Genomic DNA, 21,753 nt, shown 5'->3' with positions numbered 1-21,753 from the left:
TCTAATAACATTGTTTTTAAAAAATAATAATATGGTTATCATAAAAATATGAAAATATATTGTTTTTATTTATTCGAACCCTTTGCTTAATAACTCGTTTCACTATTATAAAAATATTTACATCCTTATATGTGAAAATTATACATAAACAACAATCCTGGTCAACTATTATTTCTTTGTTCTACTAAATTGCATAAAACAATTTTACTGTCAATAAAATTGAACAGTAAATAATTTCAGTCAAAAACTGCTTTTAATCTCTCTAAATTTTCTGTTACATTTATTTGTTTGAATTGCAGAATATTCGAGCAAACATTTTTTTTGTATAAAAATTCGAAACCGGTTAAAACCGGTTTAAACCGGTTTTCTCGAAAAATTACTATTCGAAAACCGGTTTTCTAAAATGTCGGTTTTTGTATAAACCCTACTAATTGCCTACTGAAGCACAGGTTGAGCGATTCCAGCAATCGTATTTAGTTTATGAGATGCATAATAGTTTCTAATAGAAATAAAAAATGTAAAACTAAAAAAAAAAAAAAAAAAAAAAAAAAATTCGAAGTAACCTTTCCTTGTTTAGCATCGCTTGAACATTGTTTAATTAAAATACACATAGTTTTATTCGTCAGGATTAAGGTAATTGGATTAAAGGAAGAACTTACTCATCAGTTTTTCGTTTACATAAGGAAAACGTACCATAGTGAAAAAAAATATTTGTAACAAGATAAAAGTATATTATTTTTGTTTGCAAGGCTGTTATATTTTCATTTTTTTCTAACCAATGAAGTTTCTGAAATATGAAAAGAACAAATATTAGTTCAAATTAACAAACCTAACCCTAATACAAAAATAAATAAATGACCAGTGCTATAGTGTTTAGTTATTATAGCAATTATAGGGAGCAGGCTGGTCGATGTACGACATGTCACAATCTCACTGGAGGAGGTCACATAACACAAAAAAAGTGATCCTTCCCATCCTTACCCGCCCCATTAAGACCCACAGGGAGCGACGGTCCTTTATCACTTTTAAAATATTTACTTAAAACGAGGAGAGGGGAATTAAAGATTGTTAAATCGAACAATATTTAAAAAGCGCCTGGAATTGAAAAACGGCATGAAACCCGCCACTCCCTCCCTCCAAGGTAATTCTTTCCGCCCGGTCCTCCCCACTAAGAACATCATCTGCCACATATTTGCGCATTGGGTTTGGCATCATTTTGATTTGTTTATTTTATTTTTTTTTTAAATAGCTCCAAACTTTTTGGGTTTGGTAACATGGGATCTGCTCAAAACTAAAGTATATTACATTTCGTACAAATACTGATATTTAAAGTTCTCCGAAGTTTGATGAAATTGTAAGGGTGTTTTTTCCCGAGAAGTTGATATGATGATGCAGACCACTAACGAATAGTGCTTACTATGATTTTGAATATTCCTATATTCAAAAAAATTAACACGACTGAATCGGTCAATTGAAAAACTCACTGACCGCCATTCAGATTTTTTTACTGGGCACACCAGCTATAAATGGGTACTCATAATAGGGAAGAACACCTGGATGTTGATCTTGATCAAGTACAAATCACTTCCTTGTATAATCGTGGTTCAAGAAACAGTACTTTACAAAATACTGAATCCTTGAACCTTCATGCGTTGTAGTAGTACAAGTTTTTTTAAAATATTTTTTCAAAATTTCTATAGAACTCCATGTTCTTTAGTCATCTTTCGAAACATCTAATACTTTACCGGAAAGCAAGTCTGTGACACCTCTCGCCGGATATCGGTGACTGATGATAGCCAAGTTCGTGTGTAAATTCAGCTTTAGGCCCTCAAATTGCTGAAATCCTTAGCGAAAATCTAATCTCCAAGATACCAGAAGAACCGCTCATCCGCAACTTCTTGGACAGAACTACAATCTAGGAGAAGACGATCGCGGTTTTGCGACCATTACCGCCTCCAGAGGACACTGTTTTGCCCTAGAGCTGAGGATTACAAGAAGTTGCTTTCTCCTGTTAGGGCTACCGTAATTACCGAGAGAGTCAACATTCCTCCTCGCCCCGCGGTAATGAGGTGGAAGTCTTAGATAAAGAAACTAATTAGGTGAGGCCAGGCTAACAAATATTATGATTATCTTGCCAAATAAGGATGACTAAGAAAGCGAGTAAAGCTGATATTGTAGATCTTTCAATAATTAAATTTTGAACATTAGATACTATTACATACTCTGTTACTAAACTGTTTAAACAAGAAAAATTACAATAATCGTTCTAAATATCTTCTAAAGTCATTGTCGCAACTTAATATTAACATTTATGCAAAACAATTCTTTATAATAAAAATTATGAAAGCAGTTGGTTACAGAATTTAGAGTAATAAATTTAAAAAAAATTCTCTTCTCAGTATAACATTATAATTAGACATGAACTAAAAAAATGAAGGATTACGTAAAATTTTATCAGCTGTAGTATAAAATTTATCAAAAGTATTAGTTTATTTCCTCTAGTAATAATTTTATTTTGATATCATAAATATATATAATTGATAATGTTTTTCAAATATTGTTAATAAAGCGAACTTTTTTTTTTTTTAATATTTATTTATTGCTATTTACAACTGTAAATTATAATACATTGAGTAAATCTGATCTAAGTTAAATTGGAGTGTTACAGGCGCGTAGAGAAACTACCCATTGGTAGCACTCTAATGACATTTTACATTAGCTGGTCTCGTGGCCATCTTCTTTTCAGGCGCCTCGGAGGATTGTGAGGAATGGAAGAGGATGCAAGATTAGAAACTACGGCGGTTGAGTGGTTAGAGAGTTTATAATGGAAGGAGTGATATCTGTTTTGGGCTAGATCGGTTACATAGAGAACATTAAGGTCTTTATGTATGATTTTATTTGTGACAAAGTAAGGAACATTGAGGATTTTACGAAGGATTTTGTATTGTAAGGATTAAATACGAGAGGAATTCGAAGGTTTAGTGGAGTCCCAAAGCTCAACTCCATATGTCCAGATTGGCCTTATTACAGTCAAGTAGATCAGTCTTTTGTAATGTGTTGGAAGTTTAGACCGTTTGTCTAGTAAGTGCTGTAATAGTCGAAATCGACGTGCAGTTTCCTGTCTTTTCAGTCTGGTGAGAGGATTCCAGGTAAATCGTTTGTCCAAATGTAGTCCAAGGTAACGGTTTTGTTCGACAGGGGTAAGAGTAACATCATTAAATGAAACTGTAGGGCAGTCAGTAGGTTTACGACGAAGGGTAAAGGTGATTTGGTGGGATTTGTTGGAATTTATCTAAATCCTCCAATTACGACACCAATCTTCGAGGGCTGTGATATGGGGTTGGAGATTTTGGGATACAATTAATGGTTTATTATTTCCAGCGAGCACACATGTGTCATCGGCATACGTGGTGAGGATAGTGTAAGGATTGGTTGGAATGTCAGCGAACTTATTTTTAAAATCATAACTACATTTTTTTTTTGTTGAAACAATAAGTAAATTTTTTAAACCAAATCAGAAACAGCAAAAATACACACGAATTAATTTTTTTATTTATACGTAAAAAGGTATTCTAAGTATTCGGAATCGAGTATTATTAAACTTTAAGCAAAGGGAACAAAGTCTAAAGGAGCTTCTATTTAACCCAAAAGGGCCCAAGAAGGGAATCAATAGATCATTGCATAGTTAATACATCACTCAGGACCAGCCTTCCAAAGGGTAAACACATCAACACATCAATGATGTATTCAGCGTACATGCCCTTAGTCTGCGGTCGTATACTTATATCAAGTCAAAGTCCTAGAGGCGGTAAGCCCATGGAATTAATGTATTTCTGTTGAATATTTCCCTATTCCGCATGATCATATACTCCGAGCAGGTTAAAATTGGTAAATGTGCAATATAGCCTCTTTAAAGCTATGTAACTCTGAGGCTTATCTACACGATAAAATTATAATGTCAGGACACTGCTGCCAAGGCAACTGGGGCAATTTTAACATTACATTAGTTTATTATAAATAAATAATATTATAATCATAAATAGACATAAATTATTGTCCTATTATCTTTACTGTCCATAATGTAGAAAACTTGGAATAAAATAAATTTCAAGCAGAACTGATTATAAAAAAAAAACGAAAAAAAAAAACAGTATATGAGAACAAATTGCCACGACTATTGTGTAAGTAACACTCTAAGAGGTGGATAGACAGTTTACTGTCATGACCTTATTTCTTATTCATTATACCTGATTGTTATAGTTGATTGGACACGATACATTGAGAAAATATATCTTAAAGTTTATTTTAAACAATTTCATTTAACATATCATAGCAGGAGATTTTTTTAATAAATATATAATGCATTATTAAGAATAAATAAATATATAATGAATCTGAATTAAAAGTGAGAAAATTAAAAGAAAAAAAATTATTTAATAAAAGAAAAATAAACAAAATTTATAAATAATTGACCAATACACAATTAAAGATCTTAATTGAAAATTTGAACAACATAAAAGTTGTATACAAATCAGAAAATGTGCTGTCAACAGTAACGTCAGAATTAGTGCGACAGTACAATCACGAAAGTTTATTAGTAAATTCACATTGACTACTGCCTATATAATTAGTAAATTTATATAGGCAGTAGTCACTTCACTCAATAGATACTGATAGATTTCACTCAAGTTCTTAATTATTATTATTTTATGAGCCTATTAGTAAGCAGAGCCTTTTAATAATATTTCTCATTGCAAAATTCTTATCATATTTTTTTTTCGAAAATATGAGACGTATAAAGAAAAAAATTCAGTTTTATAGAATTTGCTTTCTACTCTTAACCATTTTAATTAATTGATCATTATTGAAATTAAGAATAATACAAAATAATATTTCGAAGATTTATGAAGCCTGAACAATTTGAATTGTAATAAAGTTTTCAACTTTTAGTGAACTTTCGATAAATAAAATCAAAATATGGCAAAAAAATCTTTTTCGTTGACCTTTGTTATTGAAGAGTACATTAGTAGTCTAGATCAGTGGTTTCTAATTTGTTTTTCGTCACGCGCCCTTGTCGAGAAATAAAAAGTAATATAAAAAGTCAACAAAATTATCCTCAGCGCGGTTGAGTTTATAGGAAAATAAAAATAAAATCTATGCCATAATAATGATTGGATGCATTATATATTTGTAATGTTAGCTTTTATTGTAATATTTTGAGAATATGGCATTCGCTAGCGGCACCTATATTATCAATATTACGTCATAAATTATTTTATAATACGAAAATTTATAAATATCCAGCTTGAAACTTCAGTACTTCCTTTTATTAAAAATTTTGTTCTTTATAAAATTATTTTATTATTTATCTATTAATGTATCATTTGCACTCAACAATTGGTATAACACTCTAATGTAAATTACAATTATTCTTAGAGCACTAGGTGTCCCAGAATGAAATTATTTTTTATTTTAATTTTTATTTAGTCTATATAAAATAGACTATGTTTTGAATGAGCGGTATTCGGTCTCACGAAAATTTTAGATGTGTTACAAAGATTTTGAAAATTTAAGAAATTTACGATTTAAGACTGCTTTAGAGAAATGAAAATATTAATATAATTTATCAACTGAACAACTTTTCTAAAAAAAAAAAAATATTTTTATTCATGTGAATATATGTATGGTGAGATTCGAGAGTAACGACCCCGATCAGGTGGGTGGAGTGGAAAGGGAAAAGAAGGAAATATATGAAAAATGCGGCCTTTTCCTTTAGGAAAAATTCCGCGAGACCTTCGGGGAGAAGAGAGTTCACCGTGAGAGGCCTCTGGTTTGGATCTCGAGGAACAATACCAGATAGAACAAGGAGCTTCTTAAAAGGCCTAGGTGTTAGGATTGGGGATATTGCGATCTTGGCGGAAAATAAAAATTTGAACTCCCTGTGTATCATACTCATTGTATTTTAATTTAAGTATTAACTTAACCATTCATTGAAGTATTTCTTTTACTGACTTTTTTTTTCTAAATTTATATATTTATTTATTTTTTTAATTTATGTGTTTCTTTATATAAATTGATCTTCTGTGATGACTATTATATTTCGTTGGATTGACTCCACATTGCTGTCTGATGATAAATTTGTTTAACGGATCGAACGTGGATAGCGGATCACGGTAAATTGGAGGTCTCAGGGAGTGAGATAGGGAAAATGAAATTGTCAAGCTAATAAAATAAAATTATTAAATGTAATGAAAATGTTAAATTGATAAAGAAAGAAAAAACATAAAATGAAACAAACTGAAATAAAATTAAACAAAATATTTGTAGTATTTAGATTTGTAGACTAGTATTTATTGTGAAGGAAAAATAATACTCCAAATGGGCAGCATGGCTAAATAAAGCATTTCTTTCTCTCTAAGTAAAATATGATTAAGTAAAAATAATAACAAAAAAACAGAACATCTAAACAGAATTGGCTTAGACATTTTTCGTAAAGAGTGGATAAAGTTAAAAAGCTACTAACCTAGAAGTGAATGAACTTAGGAGGAAGTTTTGTACAGTTTCCTAAATGTTATAATGTTTTAGGTCGTTATATAAATTCCGGTTATCATAGTATGACTGCTAACTCAAAACTCATTCCCAAGTAAATTGGACTGGTCGACTTGGAGGAGAAAAGTTTGATCGTAAAGTAATCCCTGAGTTAAGATATTCATGCAGTTTTAAACTTTCAATAACTCCTTTCTTAAAGTGGTTTTAATCTGTGGATATTTTCTTATCCATTTAGTGCCTAATGACCTACACATTCAACATTGATCTCTGCTATTAAAGAGTATTAAACTTGACTTATACTTCTGAAAAACTTCTTCAATGATGGAATGTACCCAAGTAATGATAACTGGCATTTTTCTTGTTTCTTGTTTTTTTATGAACCTTTTCTAATCATTAATTCATTACACCTGATTGTTATAGATAAGTAGACACGATATATTTAGAAAAGATATCAAATATTTATTATAACCAATTTAATTTAGTATATCATAGGAGGAGAAGGGTTCAGATAAATATATAATACTTTTTTAACAATAAAAGGTCGGCTACAGTAAGGAACCAACAGAAATATACAATGTATTAAAATAAATAAATATATAATGAATAGGAATTAAAGGTAAGAACATTTTAGAAAACCTATTTAACAAATAAAATAAGCAAAATTTAAAAATAATTGACCAATACATAATTAAAGCTTTTAATTGAAAATGAGATTTGTACATTATAAAATTATATACAATTCAAGAAGAATGATATTTTCTCCTGGATATTGAAAAAATCCCACTTAGTGATGTGAATCAGTGTGAAAAATACATAGATAATAAAAAATAGTAATTTATCATAAAATAAATTTTCATCGATTTCTAACCAAAACATTATTATGTATGATTATTGTTTATGCAATAGGACGATTATACTATGTACAGAATAATATTGTTTGAATGAATATATTTTCTGAAAGTAATTCTTGAATTGAGCCGAATAACATTCATAGATAATAGGTTTTTTTTATTATCTTTTTTTTTATAATTTATTATTGCCAATATCTGTTATGGCTAGTTGCAATCTCTGATGAAGTGAGACCGCCTTCCTAAACAACATTTTCCAATTACGTAGACTTTGATAGAGTTACTGGAGTCTGTCATATCTCCAGCTCCAGACCCAATTTAATAACTCAGTCAAGAGTTTTCTCAGTCTTTGATTCAGTTAAAAACTTGGAAAGAGAAAGTTTCTATTTTATTTCTTTTGCTATTCGCAAAAAAAAAAAGTGCATGATTTATTCTTTTTTTTTTATTCTGCTTTAAATATACTAAAGCCATTGAACTCTTACAATAGATCAAATATAATTTTATAAAATCATTTGTTTAAATAATGTATATTGTTAATCTTTTCCTTAAGTATTTGAACTACCTGTGTTCCCAGATGAATTAAAATCAATAAGCGATTATCCTATGAGTTTCCTGTTGATTCTGAAATGCTGACAGATAGAATAAACAATTGGCTTTAATTAATAATTACTTTCCTTATAAAGCAAAAAATGTAATAAAAAAAATACAATGAGGCTCGTTCTACACATTAACATTCACTCTGAATTATTGGAAATCGGTAGATAAAAAAAAATACCAATGTACCTAATTAATGTACTTAAAAAATATGTTTTACATAAATGCTTAAAAAATTAATTATAAATCAACAGCTCTGGATAAATATTTGTTGTTACTAAAGGTCCTGATTAATTTTTTTAGTCTGGACAAAAAAGCTCTGGCTGTAATATAAATGTGAAATTCTGCTTGTATATAATGTAAAAATCCTTCAACTTTCCGGTTTTCATATACTAAATATTAACCTAAATAAACATAAATTAAAAAGAAATGGGATAATTCACAATGACATTGTTCAATGCGTTGTATTTGTTATACAGAGTGTGTTTAAAACTTTGTAGACAGCCCCATTTTTTTTTTTTTTTCGAAGAAAAAGTAACAAAGGATTCTCATAGAAAATATATTTTTAAAACGGTTTTTATAGGTCGGATTTCGTTTTAATCGGTGCGTAAATCGTTTATAACAATAAGAAAACAAGTTAAAAAAAATGTTTTGGCAATCATCAGAGGATATAAAAAGAAACAGAAAATAATTGAATATATAAAAATCATGGTTTAAAGCCTTTATAACAATTTTTTATATTATTATTGATTTATGAAGTCTTTACTATTTCGAATACGTCAATTTATGCAATTCGTTCTGAAAATGGTAGGGAAAAAGTTCCTTCGAGTAAAATACAAAATTAAAAATATTAAAGTATACAAAATCATAAAATATCACTAAAATAATAAATTGAAAAAAAAACAGACAATAATGATTTGCAAAAATGTAAAAAAAAAAGATTAAAAAAATAACTAAAAAAGAAACAGATGAAACAAAACCACCTCGCATATTATAAACATAAGGTACCTAAGTAACTTCAAATAAGATAAAATAAAAAAGAAAAAAAAATACAACAAATAACTAAAGATAATTAAGAAGAAAGAGCCATTAATGGTTCAGTCGATATTGACAAGTTTTAATAAAAATCAGACACGTCATTTTTGTAAAAAAATAAATAAATAAAATAAGTATTTTAATTAAAAGAAGAAGATAATTGACCGTATGAAGTAGATCGTTGGAATATAGTCCGGGGGCGGTCAATAATGGTTTAAAAATAGTATAAGAAAACTATTTATTGTTGAAAACTCAGTTGTCCGTTGTATTAAAACTGACAGCCCTGACGAAGCCCTGTAAATTGGGGCGAAACGTTAGTTATCAATAAATAGTTTTCTTTTACTACTTTGATACCCTTATTGACCGCCACCCGGCCTATCTTCCTACAATAAAATAAATATAATATGAGTAATAAAACTACATATTAAATAGGCATAACAAAATTATTTCAAACAAAAACAAAATTATTATATTCACATATGACAAATTTTGATTGGTCTATTTAAACATAAGTTATAAAGATAACTGAATGCAGACCCCCAACTCCCTGGTGATCTATTATATCCTTACCGACTCGCACAATTTCCTAACCGATCTCCCTAAGAACCGGAAACTTTCTCGACGACAGAGGACTAAGTCAGAAGTTGTGCGGTTTCCTCCGACGGCACTCATGGTGGCAGATGTCCTATTTCAGCGCCGCCTCTCGAGAAGATTGACCCGCACACTGAGAGTATAGCTTTAGTTTCTCACTTTTACTGCTTCAAGTTCGTTGTTCCTCCAATCCAAGTCCTTACTTGAATTTTAGGCATTTGGTTGCCCGAGGCGCCTAAAATTCAATGTAACTTTCACCTTTACTTTATAAATATAACTATGAGACGTTTTTAATTTACCTTTGAATGATTATATTTCTTCCTCCAGAGACAACCACTATATCCCGCCCATAAAATAAAATTTCTAATTTTTCCACCCTACATTTCCGTCCGATTTCTCTTTTCTCTAATTTATCAATAACGCTGTCTAATGCAACACTTAGTGCAAAAAACAATTTTCTGACTTACTAGAAGAATATTCCCCCACTAACACTCTCCAATTTGGATTTCAAATAATTTAAATACCACGCATAATTCAAATAACTACCAAGATTCATTTTTTTCTAAATATAGGATCAGTAAATTACATAAAAACTTAATTATAGTGTTTTTAATCTGTCAAATGTGAATCAAAAAGAAATCTCCTTAAAACAATTTAAGATTTTAAGAATTTAAATTTGGTATTTAATTTAAGAATTTAAATTTGTAATCGGCCTATCTGGACCTACGGAGTTGAGCTATGGGGCACCACTAAACCATCGAATTACTTCCTAATCCAATCCTTACGGTCCAAAATCCTTAATGCTCCTTACTTTGCCACAAACCAAATCATCCATCAGGACTTAAATGTCCTATATGTTGCCGATTTGATTAGAACCAGATACCAATCGTCCAAATCTACTCCAAATCAACTCGTTTCTAACCTGGTTTCTCGTTCATTACCTAATATTTCTCCTAGGCGTCTGAAAAGAAGATGGCCTCGAGATCTTTTCCTCTAGAAATGTTTTCCTATCCCGGCTGGACCCACCCCACTAAGGCCCCCAGGGAACGACAGTCCTGTATCACTTTTGCAATATTTATTAAAAAAACTGCGTTATCTTCTATAATTTAGGATTCAAATTTAAAATGGATATTAAAATCGAAGAACTAGAGAAATAGTCAGTTTTTGATTGGCAAGGAGTGGATTAGGGAAATTCATAACACATATAAGTTCATACACAGATACAACTATAGGATAATGCGATATTTTGTTTATACAACAGTAAATATTTTCCTTCGATTATCAGCATCACACAGTCAGATATGGCATCACAAAGCAGACATAACAGTCTCTATTATAATTACACTTTAAATAAAATGCGATGGTGTTTCAAAAAATGCAATCTCCTTTCCTTTCATTACCAAAGGATTTGTAATTATATTAAAGTTAAATACAATGTATTAGATTTAGTCTATATTTAAAACATTAAAGCTAATTATAAAGATATATAACATTTATGATATAGTAAACTAACCACCAACTTACCAACGACATCCAAGAATCCCATTTGACTCTTCATTGGGTCTGTGTTGATCTGACACATGTACCATCCCCTGTCCGCCTGTCTGATCTCTTTGATGTGGAGGTACCATGTCCTGTGATCCGAATGGCTCACCCCAATCCTGTGGTTCTTAGTGATAACGTGGCTGTGTATGGTGAGGATTGTCTGCGTATCAACTCGTAACCACGCAACCTGGAAACAAGCGGATCTGGTTAATTGGTGATTTATTGGTGTTTGATGAATATAAAGAATTAGAAAGTAAATCGACAGATTATCATTGAACTCTAATACCGTATTTCAGTTTTATAATTTAGTATTTAATGTAGTATAATGAAACATTAATCTTATTTTGAAATTTTATCATCAATAGTAATTGCTTGTAATAGCAAGTACCTTTTATATAAAACCTCGAAGATGTTGTGTATTGAATATATGCAATAGAATATAACTTTTTTTTGTATTGCTGTTGGTTTAACTAATTACAGATAATTACTTGATCGTCCGTTATTAATTGTAATCAAGAAAGATACAAAGAACAAAATAAATAGTCTTTTATGCATCTTTTTGTTCTTCCTATAATGGAACTGTTTAACCAACTAGCTTCAAAGTATTTGACTTAAACCCATTTATTCATTAAATCCATAGTATTATATCTTGCTATATGACCATTTTCATAGACGGGCAAATCACTTTAATTAGCAAAATTCATAGAAAGGTTTCGATAAAACTAATGTTAAGAACCAATAAAACCATCAAATGAAATGAAAAAATAGTTCCTTTTTGAAATAAAATATCACTAAGAATAATTAACTTAATCAGACTCCATGATCATTTGTATAGCATATTATAAACAAAAGCATGATATTTAAATTATAATTTTGTAAAAAAAAAAAAAAAACGTGTTATGGTGGTCAAAAAATAGAGGTTGTTTGAAAGAGAGGACGGAAAAGGATTGGTGCAAAGAGACTAGGAAGAATACTTGAAGGAGGCTGCACGAATAAGAAAGGATTTGCTGAACAAGTTAGTCCAATAAGGAAGTGTTTATGAATTCATTGGTCGAGGTTCTAGTATTTAATGAATGGGAAGATGAAGACAGAGTAAGAAGGTAAAGCAATCAGGTAGGATTTTTGGTCTTAAAATCTAGGGAAAAAACACCACGGAGGTATTGCAGTCGGAAAGTAGGATGAAGCAACTTCAATTTGGTATAACAACAGGATACATGAGAGCGCTTGGGAAACCCAAGGATAAATCTTAAGGAGTAATTCATGAGTCTCTTCAGACTCATCTCTAGCGCAGAAGATAGCCCTCCGTAGACCAATCAACCTTAGTCGAAGTGGGGGAAAATGAAAGAGAATACTTGAAGTGGAGTAAAATGGAATAACAGTATCTTGAAGATTAAATACGTGGAGAAAAAGTTATAAAGGTCATTGTTATGTTTTAATAGATACTTTTTTTTGTATTATTTATTAAATAACCAATTTATCATTATATATAACTTTATTAACTTAACTTAATGCACTCACATTTAATTAATATGTAACTAGAATGTCTTTTAATTAATAAGAATAATATACTGGTATTTTCCTGAATAATTTTCATTGGTTATGTGGATTTTCAATTAATTATTGCTAAAGTTCTTCCTGTCATAGAAGATAATTTTGTCGGTATTCTTTTTATTATTTAGAGTAGTATTTTCTTAGAAAGCAAAGTGTGTTTTTTCTTTTCTAGATTCTCAATTACAGAAGACATTTAAAGTTTAAATTTCATAAATCAGACTATCCAAGACATTGCTTTTTAAAAACTGTTGGTTTAATTTAAAACAAATGTCATGGAATATATTTAGGAAAGAATCTTTCTTCTTTTGAATGTTTTCCTTCAATTTTAACAAAAAATCTTGAAAATTGCGATATTGACTCTTTCCTATGTATTAAATAACTAGTTAGATTTAGTGAAAATATCTTCCCATTTATCCTTTGTTCAGAAACACATTAAATTAAACAAGTTCTATAATTTCAGAACCCTATCTTCAGGTGCAATATATATTTCATTTCTTTCTATTTAATATTTAAATTGAGCTTACTGATGATCTTTATTATATTTCCAACAATTACCTAACATTTCTTTTTTTTATAACATCAATATTACATTACATCTGATCCTACTTAATCCAATGTTTTGTATCTAAGTAGTAAACCAGTATTGACATATACTTATTCACAGTTTACATTAAAAAATATTTAATAACTCAAAATGTAAGAAGAATCCATCACTTAACTCCACTGTCATAGAGTTCTAAAAGAAATAACCTGATACCCAGTATGCCTAAGTCCGTGTTTTATATTGATCATTCCTGGTAAACATACACGAGTGTTTTGTTTAAGAGATTTATATTAGCTTTACCAGAGATTTTACTTTACAGTCTACTGTGTTATTAGGTTATAATAAGAAAATACTTTCACTATCCCCAAGCAGAAAATATGAAAATATTTCAGTCATAAAACCTAAATGACTATTTTTGAAAATTTTATTTAAGAAGCAAAAAGGTAATAAATAATGCTCGTATAAAAAAATATTACTTTCATATGTATATTGTATATTACAGTGTGTTATATATTGTTGTGATATAACTAACTCACAAGAGGAGGTTATAACAAAAAAATGGCAATCCTTCCCGCCCGGATCCGCCTCACCAAGATCCCCAGGGAGCGACATTCCTATATCACTTTCGAAATATTTGTTTAAAACATGAAGAGCAGACTTTAAGATAAATCGAGCATTATTTAAAAAGTGCCTGAAATTTAAAAACGGCGAGATGGATGACAATATTGAAATTATTGTTATGTTAGTGATTCGGGAAAAACATATTTAATGACGTAATGTTAAAAACATATTTTGAACCAAAATTGTTATATTTCTGTGGCTCTAATATTTCATATTTTATGGTTATTCAAGAGAGGACATAACGAATATCGACTTTATTCCGAGCAAGAATGCAATATTTAAACAAAAGATAATGAAGCCGTGTACATTTGAATGCGATCGAGAGATATCGGACAATCTCGCATTTTTCTGATTTTGACTCCCGTCTCTGTTTTTCCAGACTAATATTCTTAAAGCCATAGTGGCTCAAAAGCCGCATATTATCTACCTGAGCTCTAGGATATCCTTCAAATTCTTCAAATAGGTATTCTCCTTACTGTTTTTTACGAGTATATCCAAGATTAGTTAATTATCATACAAGGTAATTAAATTATTATAGAATAAGATGTAACGTAAACGTCCATTTTCCTATTCTGAATGAATATGATTTAGTCTTTTCAATTCGAAATAGGGTAGTGAGCTTGAACTTCTGGCTGTAAAGACCAGACGGATTCGTTTGAATGAACAATTAGGATGTGGGATAAGGTATCCCTAATGTCTGACGCATTCACAAAAGGCAGAGGTCGACCCATGAGGGCAGAGCAGCTTTATATATTCATAAGACGATGACTGCGGTAAGGCCTTTGACACGACCCCTAATGGCCAAACACATTACCTCTGCAACAGGTGTGCTGCTCCATGTCCGCCTATTTACACGCCACCATACTTCATGTCTGGAGCATCAACTTCTTTTGGGTGTAATGATGTGTAAATCCTTAGTAAAAAAAAAAAAAAAACACTCTCGACCAATGAAAGGAGTATTTACAGTGGAAAAATTATTTTTAACATACTACGAAGAGTTTGGTGTGGGTACGTAAGCATTGCACCGGGTTTCTATTCTCTTAGGTGCAAACGTTAAACAAAAAGTTGGAAAAAAAAAGAGGCAGGCTATGTATGTGAAATCACTTTTCACATTAAAAATTATAACCAGAAAAACTAATTATAACGATCTACCTAATTATTCATTATAATAATGTCATTCAGAGTATATTGTATGCTATAAATAAATTTTCTTTTCGTTTACTATTACTATTTACGTTTACATACAACAAAGATGCAAAAAAAAAATTGTTATTTTTATAGTAAGCATAGATTAAATCTATGCTTACTATAAAAATTGTTATTTTTATAGAATATAAAATTATTTATTTTATGTTATTGACAAGGGTTACTTAGCTTTACGGATAATGCAATAGAAGCACACCAGAAATACAACTGAGGTTCCCAATCCGTGGGTCCGATGAGTCACTTCCAGAGGTTCCACTTCCAATTTAGAAATGGGTTATGCCACTTCAACTGAACCTCGATTTGAACCTTATTATATATTACAATACGATACATAGATTTCGAATTTTTGAAAAGCATTACTATAAAGTAACCTTCTCTTTAAGACTACTAATGGAATCCAAATGTACTTAAATTTATCGCTATTTCTTAGAGTGGTAGTGGTCAGATGCTCCACTCAAGTGTTTGCGGATTTAGCGCTCTTGCTCAGCCTCCACTGGGGTATTACTAGTGACGTTGTGAGAGGAATGCGCAAGGATCTCAAAGAGCTCTACTTTACCTTTCAAACTTTGGGGATAGAGTGGGCTCCTCAGGTCGATAGTGTAAGTATTGTATATAAGAGTGTAAATGAGACTGGTGATTATTTTATTTATTTATTTTTTCACATACATGTTTATTTTCTTTATCTTTCTGTCTGTATATATTTAGAGAAAGATTTTATTTATTTATTTTTATTGTTATGTTATTTTATTTTAGTATAAATGTAATCAGTTATCACTATTATCTATTGTCCAACAACGTTATAGCAGTTGTACTAATTTAATCAATATATTTGTAATATTCATCAATAAATAAAGTTGTGGTAAAAAAAATAAAAATAAAATAAAATAAAAAGCCTTAGAGTAGTGGATCTCAAACTAGATGCTCAAACGGTATGTAAGGAGTGTCGCAATCAATAAATGGCAAATATGCAGGCATTACATCATTTTCCTACGTATTCAACTGCTCTAAGGATGATTGTGACATAATATTTTATTAACTCGGCAAGAGAGCTAAAATATTGTTAAATATATCAAAAAATATAATGTAATATTATATTTATCCAAATAAATAGCTTAATTAAATTTTAAACCATTGTATTTCTATACTTATATGAAATATACTTTAACGTCTTTACTTATATTGTTTTTTTTTTCAATTTCAAAATAATACAATTTATATTTAAAACGTTCGTTTAGTGTTTAAAATTATTTTATATTAGCAATGAAGAACGACGTAAAAACACAAATCCATTCATAACTTATCATTACTATTATTCTATTCTTGTTTTAGTCATCCTGGATGAGTTATTAATATTGGTCATACCACCAGATTTTAATCAGGTAATGTATTACTTAAATCTAGAACTTGAAGATATAAGGGCAGTTAGCCAGAGTAGAACATTGAGAAATGTTTGTGTCCTCAGCCCTTGTAAATAATAGAGACCTCCCCACCCGCTGAGCCGGTACGACTTCCTGAATCATAGATGCAATCTGGTCTGAGATTTCCTACCCGCTGCTGTTCTAGATGAAATTTTAAAAGTACGGCCGTTGTGTTACCTGATGAAAACATTGTCTTAAAACGTTTTTCTAGTATATTCAAAGCATAACACATTTTTAGCAATTAAAAAATTAAATAATGAAATGAATTAACCAATGAAAATTAGTTAATAAATCATTAGAATTTTTTTCTTAACAGATTCGTTATTAGGCATTTGTAGAATTTAAAAATGATCTTTTAAAATATGACAGAAAATTATACATTTTTTAAATAACAATAATTAATTTACTGTTACTTAAATCTGCTACGTGTAAAAATTATGAAATTAAATAAAAAATAATATCATTCAAGGAGAAGAGTGCCCTAAAGACTTAAAGTTAATTAGATAGTTTAAACTTTACGTTTAAATCGTTCAAACTTTACTCACACAATCAAAAATTGTCTCAAAGAATACTTTTTGAATAAATAAGAAAAACAAAATTAATTTAATTTTTTGTGAATGATACCACACAATAATGATCATATGTAAATAAACTGTATCAAAATTTTTGTGTATAGCGAAGTTTAATTAACCTTTTAAATAAATTAGTGCAGATTAAATTAACTCTAGTGAAGAATAGGAGAGCGACCAGAGTTCATCCTACCTACCTAATGAGTTATACTCAGAGAGAAGTAGTTTCTAGTGTAAAGAACATTAAATGTGATTCTAAAACCAGGTTTAATCAAAGAGTATTATAGAAAATTGTAAAGTGTTAAATGAAATGGGAGAAAACAAAAAAGATATTTACAAATACATGCACTGTTAAATCGACTAGTAGAAATCATTGTTAAAGAAAGTAATTTTGTTTTCATGGATGCGATTTTACAATACAAAGTAAATGGAAGTTGTTCAAAGGGAAATGTTAAAGAGGATTGACAAACATAAATCAAAAAGGAAGTATTACGAACGACTGAGCATGTGTTGAATGATGCAGTTTTATACGATGGTATGCATACATTTACATACAACATCATCACATCATAGTAATTCAAATCCCAGTTATTAGAGGGAGGTCGATATAGAAAGGTTTTTGGGTTCTAAGAAAAATAAACTCTAAAAAGGTATGGAAACGCCTGGGAAATATAATTTTTATAAAAAATTTAAATTAAATCTATTTAAATGAGATTTCTTTCAAAATTTAATATAACCATTTTTTAAAATTGATTTTTTTTTTACAAATTAAAATTTAACAGCAAAAACCATAAGAAAAAAAAAATTTACTTTTCTAGTAGGGTGTTTCAAATTCGCGTCTCTAAAATAAAAAAAAAATGTCTGACATCATCATGTAATATTTTATTATTACAGACACTGATCTACTATACCTTCAATACCGTCAAGTTGTGGTGGTTTAGTATACCATACATCCCCCCACCTTCCACAGTGAGGAATAAAATATTTAATTTAGTATCTTAAACTACCAGTTTTCATTATTTTGATTGTTGACTGTTGTTATTTTCTCTCTATTAAATAAAGAAAAAGTTTTTAGTGATCACCGTGTAATATTTTATTTTACCTACAGTACAATTTAACAAACAGTTTTATGGTATGTAAATGGGGATTTATCAAACTTTAGGCGGACAGGGGATACTCCCCTGGTTTTCAATAAGAATTCAATTTATCTACTTATTGGTACTACCATCAATATATTGACTTTTTTGAGAAAATCCCTCAAATATAGAAACTGTTTTAATAACCAAATCACTCAAACGCAATAAATACAAGGCCAAATCATTAAAGGAGCGCAACATTAAATTATTTTTAAATTGAAAAAATAATTTAATAAAAATATGAAATAAACTGCAATTCTTATTACTGTTCCATCTGCCATGAACAACCTCTTATGAGGGACCCATTTGACAGATCTCGGTAGAGAAGCCCTGTCCTCTACACAACTCTCCAGCTCTCCATATGCCTGCAGCCAGACGGAACAACGGATAAGGTCATGGGATATTGAGCACGATATTGAAGGATCTCCAGCAGGATGGCTCCATTTGTTCCATCTCCAGGCTCTGAGATAAAACCCTATTTTCTTATTCGCTCCAGCAAGCGTGTTATTCGATAATGCGAATTGTAAAAGGAGATACTGTATCATTTTAAAAAATGAAAAAAAAATGGTTGAAACAGAGAATATAGAAAGGTGAGCGAACGATATTCATTTTGAAAGCATTAAGGTTAACAATCCGAGGCATTTGGTTTCTGGTATAGTAATATTTTATTTAAACGAACGTCGATATATGATTTGCCTATTATTATTATAAGTTCCGAAGACAATATGTCGTAGAGTTAGTGATAACGTCATATAATCTATATAAATCTTTCTCATGAAATCAGAGGTTTACGAAGTTCTTCTTTTCTTGTATTGTGCATCAGATTCATCAGGACAAAAATAAATATTTTGGATAATATTTTTTTTATTTGGCTGTGAGAAAAGATACCACTTTTTTTTTCCACCTCATGATCTACTACAAGGGATGTATGGTCACCTATTATGGCTAACATGCTAAAATAATTAGATTTTTCGTCTCCCTTGTAATTGGAAAACTGAATTTCCTGATTAAGAGGATTTTAAATTAATTGATATCACTATCAGTTAGCGATGACGTTCATTTACAAAGCTACATAGAAAATATATGTAAATAATATTTCAATGGATTCAACATTGAAAATGAGGGAATCTCCTGATATGCCTTCTCGCTTATTAACTGAATAGTTGTTCCCGTCTGGGTTATGTTTATTTTCATTAAAACTTTAATATTAATATAACTGTACTATTTAATGAATTAAGAGTTGAATTCATAAAAGTAGAACTTTAGTTTTAATTTTTTTCAACATTGAAGCTATTTATATATATTTCCTCGTGATTTATATCAAAGTAACCTATTAAAGGAATTGATTTGAAAATTTGTACTTTCTGAGAAAATTTAAATTAGGTTGCGATAAGTGTTAACTTATATAATATATATATTGAAAAAAAAAACAATACAGCGTGAGTATATTGGACCGCCCATGACTTGAGAAAGGTCATTTCTGGCTTGGAACGGTTTACAGGTGAAACGGAAGAACTGAGATATTTTATAAAAGGGGATGACCGACTAAAAAGCTGAATTGAAGCAATGAATGTTGAAAAACTACTCGATAGCGAAGATGCGGAGGCACTAAACTGCAGTCGTCTGCAGAGTGATTAGGAACATCATCAATCAGATTCAGCGGATGAAGAGAGTTATCAAGGAGAGATTAAACAAGGCGTTTGGAGGAGGACGATGTGCTCCAGAGGAAGACATATTCATGATGATTAGAGACACAAACACACTGAAACAGTCTAGTGGGCAGGATGCCGTGGAACTCCTTGGACGGTACAGCAGAATTAATGTTAAACTAAGCGAGATGATTAAAACAATCCATGGTACAGAGTCGGATGCAATTCCTACCCATGGTACGAAAGGTTCGGTTAGCAAAAGAGCTGAGGAAAAATGAGAGATTCCCCAAGAGAGCGCTCGTTTGTGGAATGTGCTAAAGATCTCAGAATACAAACGCTAGAGAGTTGGAGGCCCGAATGGAGAAGAAGAGGGGTGGACCCGGACAGAATATCAACGGCCAAGAAACACGTCCAGTCCCTGAAGAAGAAGAGAGTACAAGGGTAGCGGTAGGGAGAAAACAAGAGACAGAAAATCAGGGCAAACCAAACCCAGAACCAGCAGTCGGCTAGAGGACCGCAAATGTCATGGGTGCGGAAAGATGGGACACTTAATGGGGCTAGGGTGCATGTAGTAGGAAAGATGTCCCGAGACTACCAAATGATTATTGGGTGTGACCTACTAGGGAATGTTGGCGCAAGGGTACAGAATCACCAAACTGGAACATCAAGATCGGAAAGAAGCAATATATTTGTCAACAACTGTAACGAGAATCTGAAGCAAGCTAATAATCAGGAAAGACCATATCATGAAGGAATATGATGACATTTTTTTAAAGAAGGGGATGTACCCCAGCAACAGGGAAAACAGTACATGAGATTTCGCTGAAAGAAGAAAGGTGTCAATGTGAAGCAGAGGTGGTACCCGCAAGCGCTTTTCGGGGGCGTTAAATTATTATAGAAAAAATGGCTGAATACCTTATGTCCTTGAACAATTTAATGAAGAAAGGTTCAATGCTGGTTGTGACGGCAAACATGGTACATAGGATTCGGAAATGTATAGAGCAGTTGCAGAGGGACCCGATTCTAGCATTTCCCGACTTTCAGAAGCTTGCACTTATGTCGGGCGCCAGTGAGTATGTGCTGGGTGCACGAGAAAGGGGCATCCCAGGAGTACGAGAAAGGGGAAGGTCCAATAGCTTACGCTAGTAGACGCCTCACGGAGACGGAGAATCGTTACAGTGCTTTGGAACGAGAGTTGTTGGGGATTGTGTGGGCAGTGGATCACTTTAGACCCTACCTTTTTGGAAGAAGATTTCGGGTCCAAACTGACCACAAAAACCTTCAATGGGTTGGAAAACTAAAAGAATCATCAGCACGGATCACTTGCTAGAAGGAAATCTTGGACCAATATAATATGGATATTACCTATAAGCCAGGAGAAGAAAATGTTCCTATAAGCCGAAATTTGTAAAGTCCTGACAGAAGCGTCTAAGCCCGGAAGGACCCACAATATTTATGTAGGCAACGCAGTATTATTGGATAAGATACCATGGAGATCAGAATAAATCGGGGTGGATCGGTCTTTCATTCGCTGTATGTTGATGGTGGAAACGATTCAAGATACGGAACGAAAGAAAGAGGTGACACTGGCATACCACCTAGAAAAGACAAACCTCCGAGGATCGAACGAAACCCTGCACGGATTGAGGCGTCGATACTTTTTGTATGGCATGAAACGCACCATCCAGGAGACTATTGGGAGCTGTGAAGTATGCCTCCGCACAAAATATGACAGGTGTCCCCCCCTCAAGCCAGACTAGAGGAATCACCAACCGCGAGCGTACCGCTTAATGACATACAATTAGACACTTTCACTTGGAAAGGATTCAAGTCGTGGATCTATTCCGCAAGATAGCAATGGGGTATTTGGTGAAAGATAGTCGGCGGAGACGGTGTT

The 21,753-nt window shown here is 31.4% G+C and overlaps 1 protein-coding gene across 1 annotated transcript in view; it reads right to left on the bottom strand.

Moving 5' to 3' along the window:
* LOC106689334 (neuronal growth regulator 1) overlaps positions 1–21,753 on the bottom strand; it is a 177,962-nt gene that overhangs the window by 124,369 nt on the left and 31,840 nt on the right. Inside the window, exon 2 of the mRNA XM_067052010.1 lies at positions 11,142–11,349. Coding sequence (XP_066908111.1) covers positions 11,142–11,349 — 208 coding nt within the window. The remainder of the gene's footprint in view (positions 1–11,141; positions 11,350–21,753) is intronic.

This window comes from Halyomorpha halys, unplaced genomic scaffold, assembly GCF_000696795.3.
Source record: "Halyomorpha halys isolate HHAL.00 unplaced genomic scaffold, Hhal_1.1 Scaffold1331.1, whole genome shotgun sequence".
NCBI lineage: Eukaryota > Metazoa > Arthropoda > Insecta > Hemiptera > Pentatomidae > Halyomorpha > Halyomorpha halys.
Note: the sequence above shows the minus strand (reverse complement) of the source record. Positions and strands in the feature narration are given on the sequence as shown.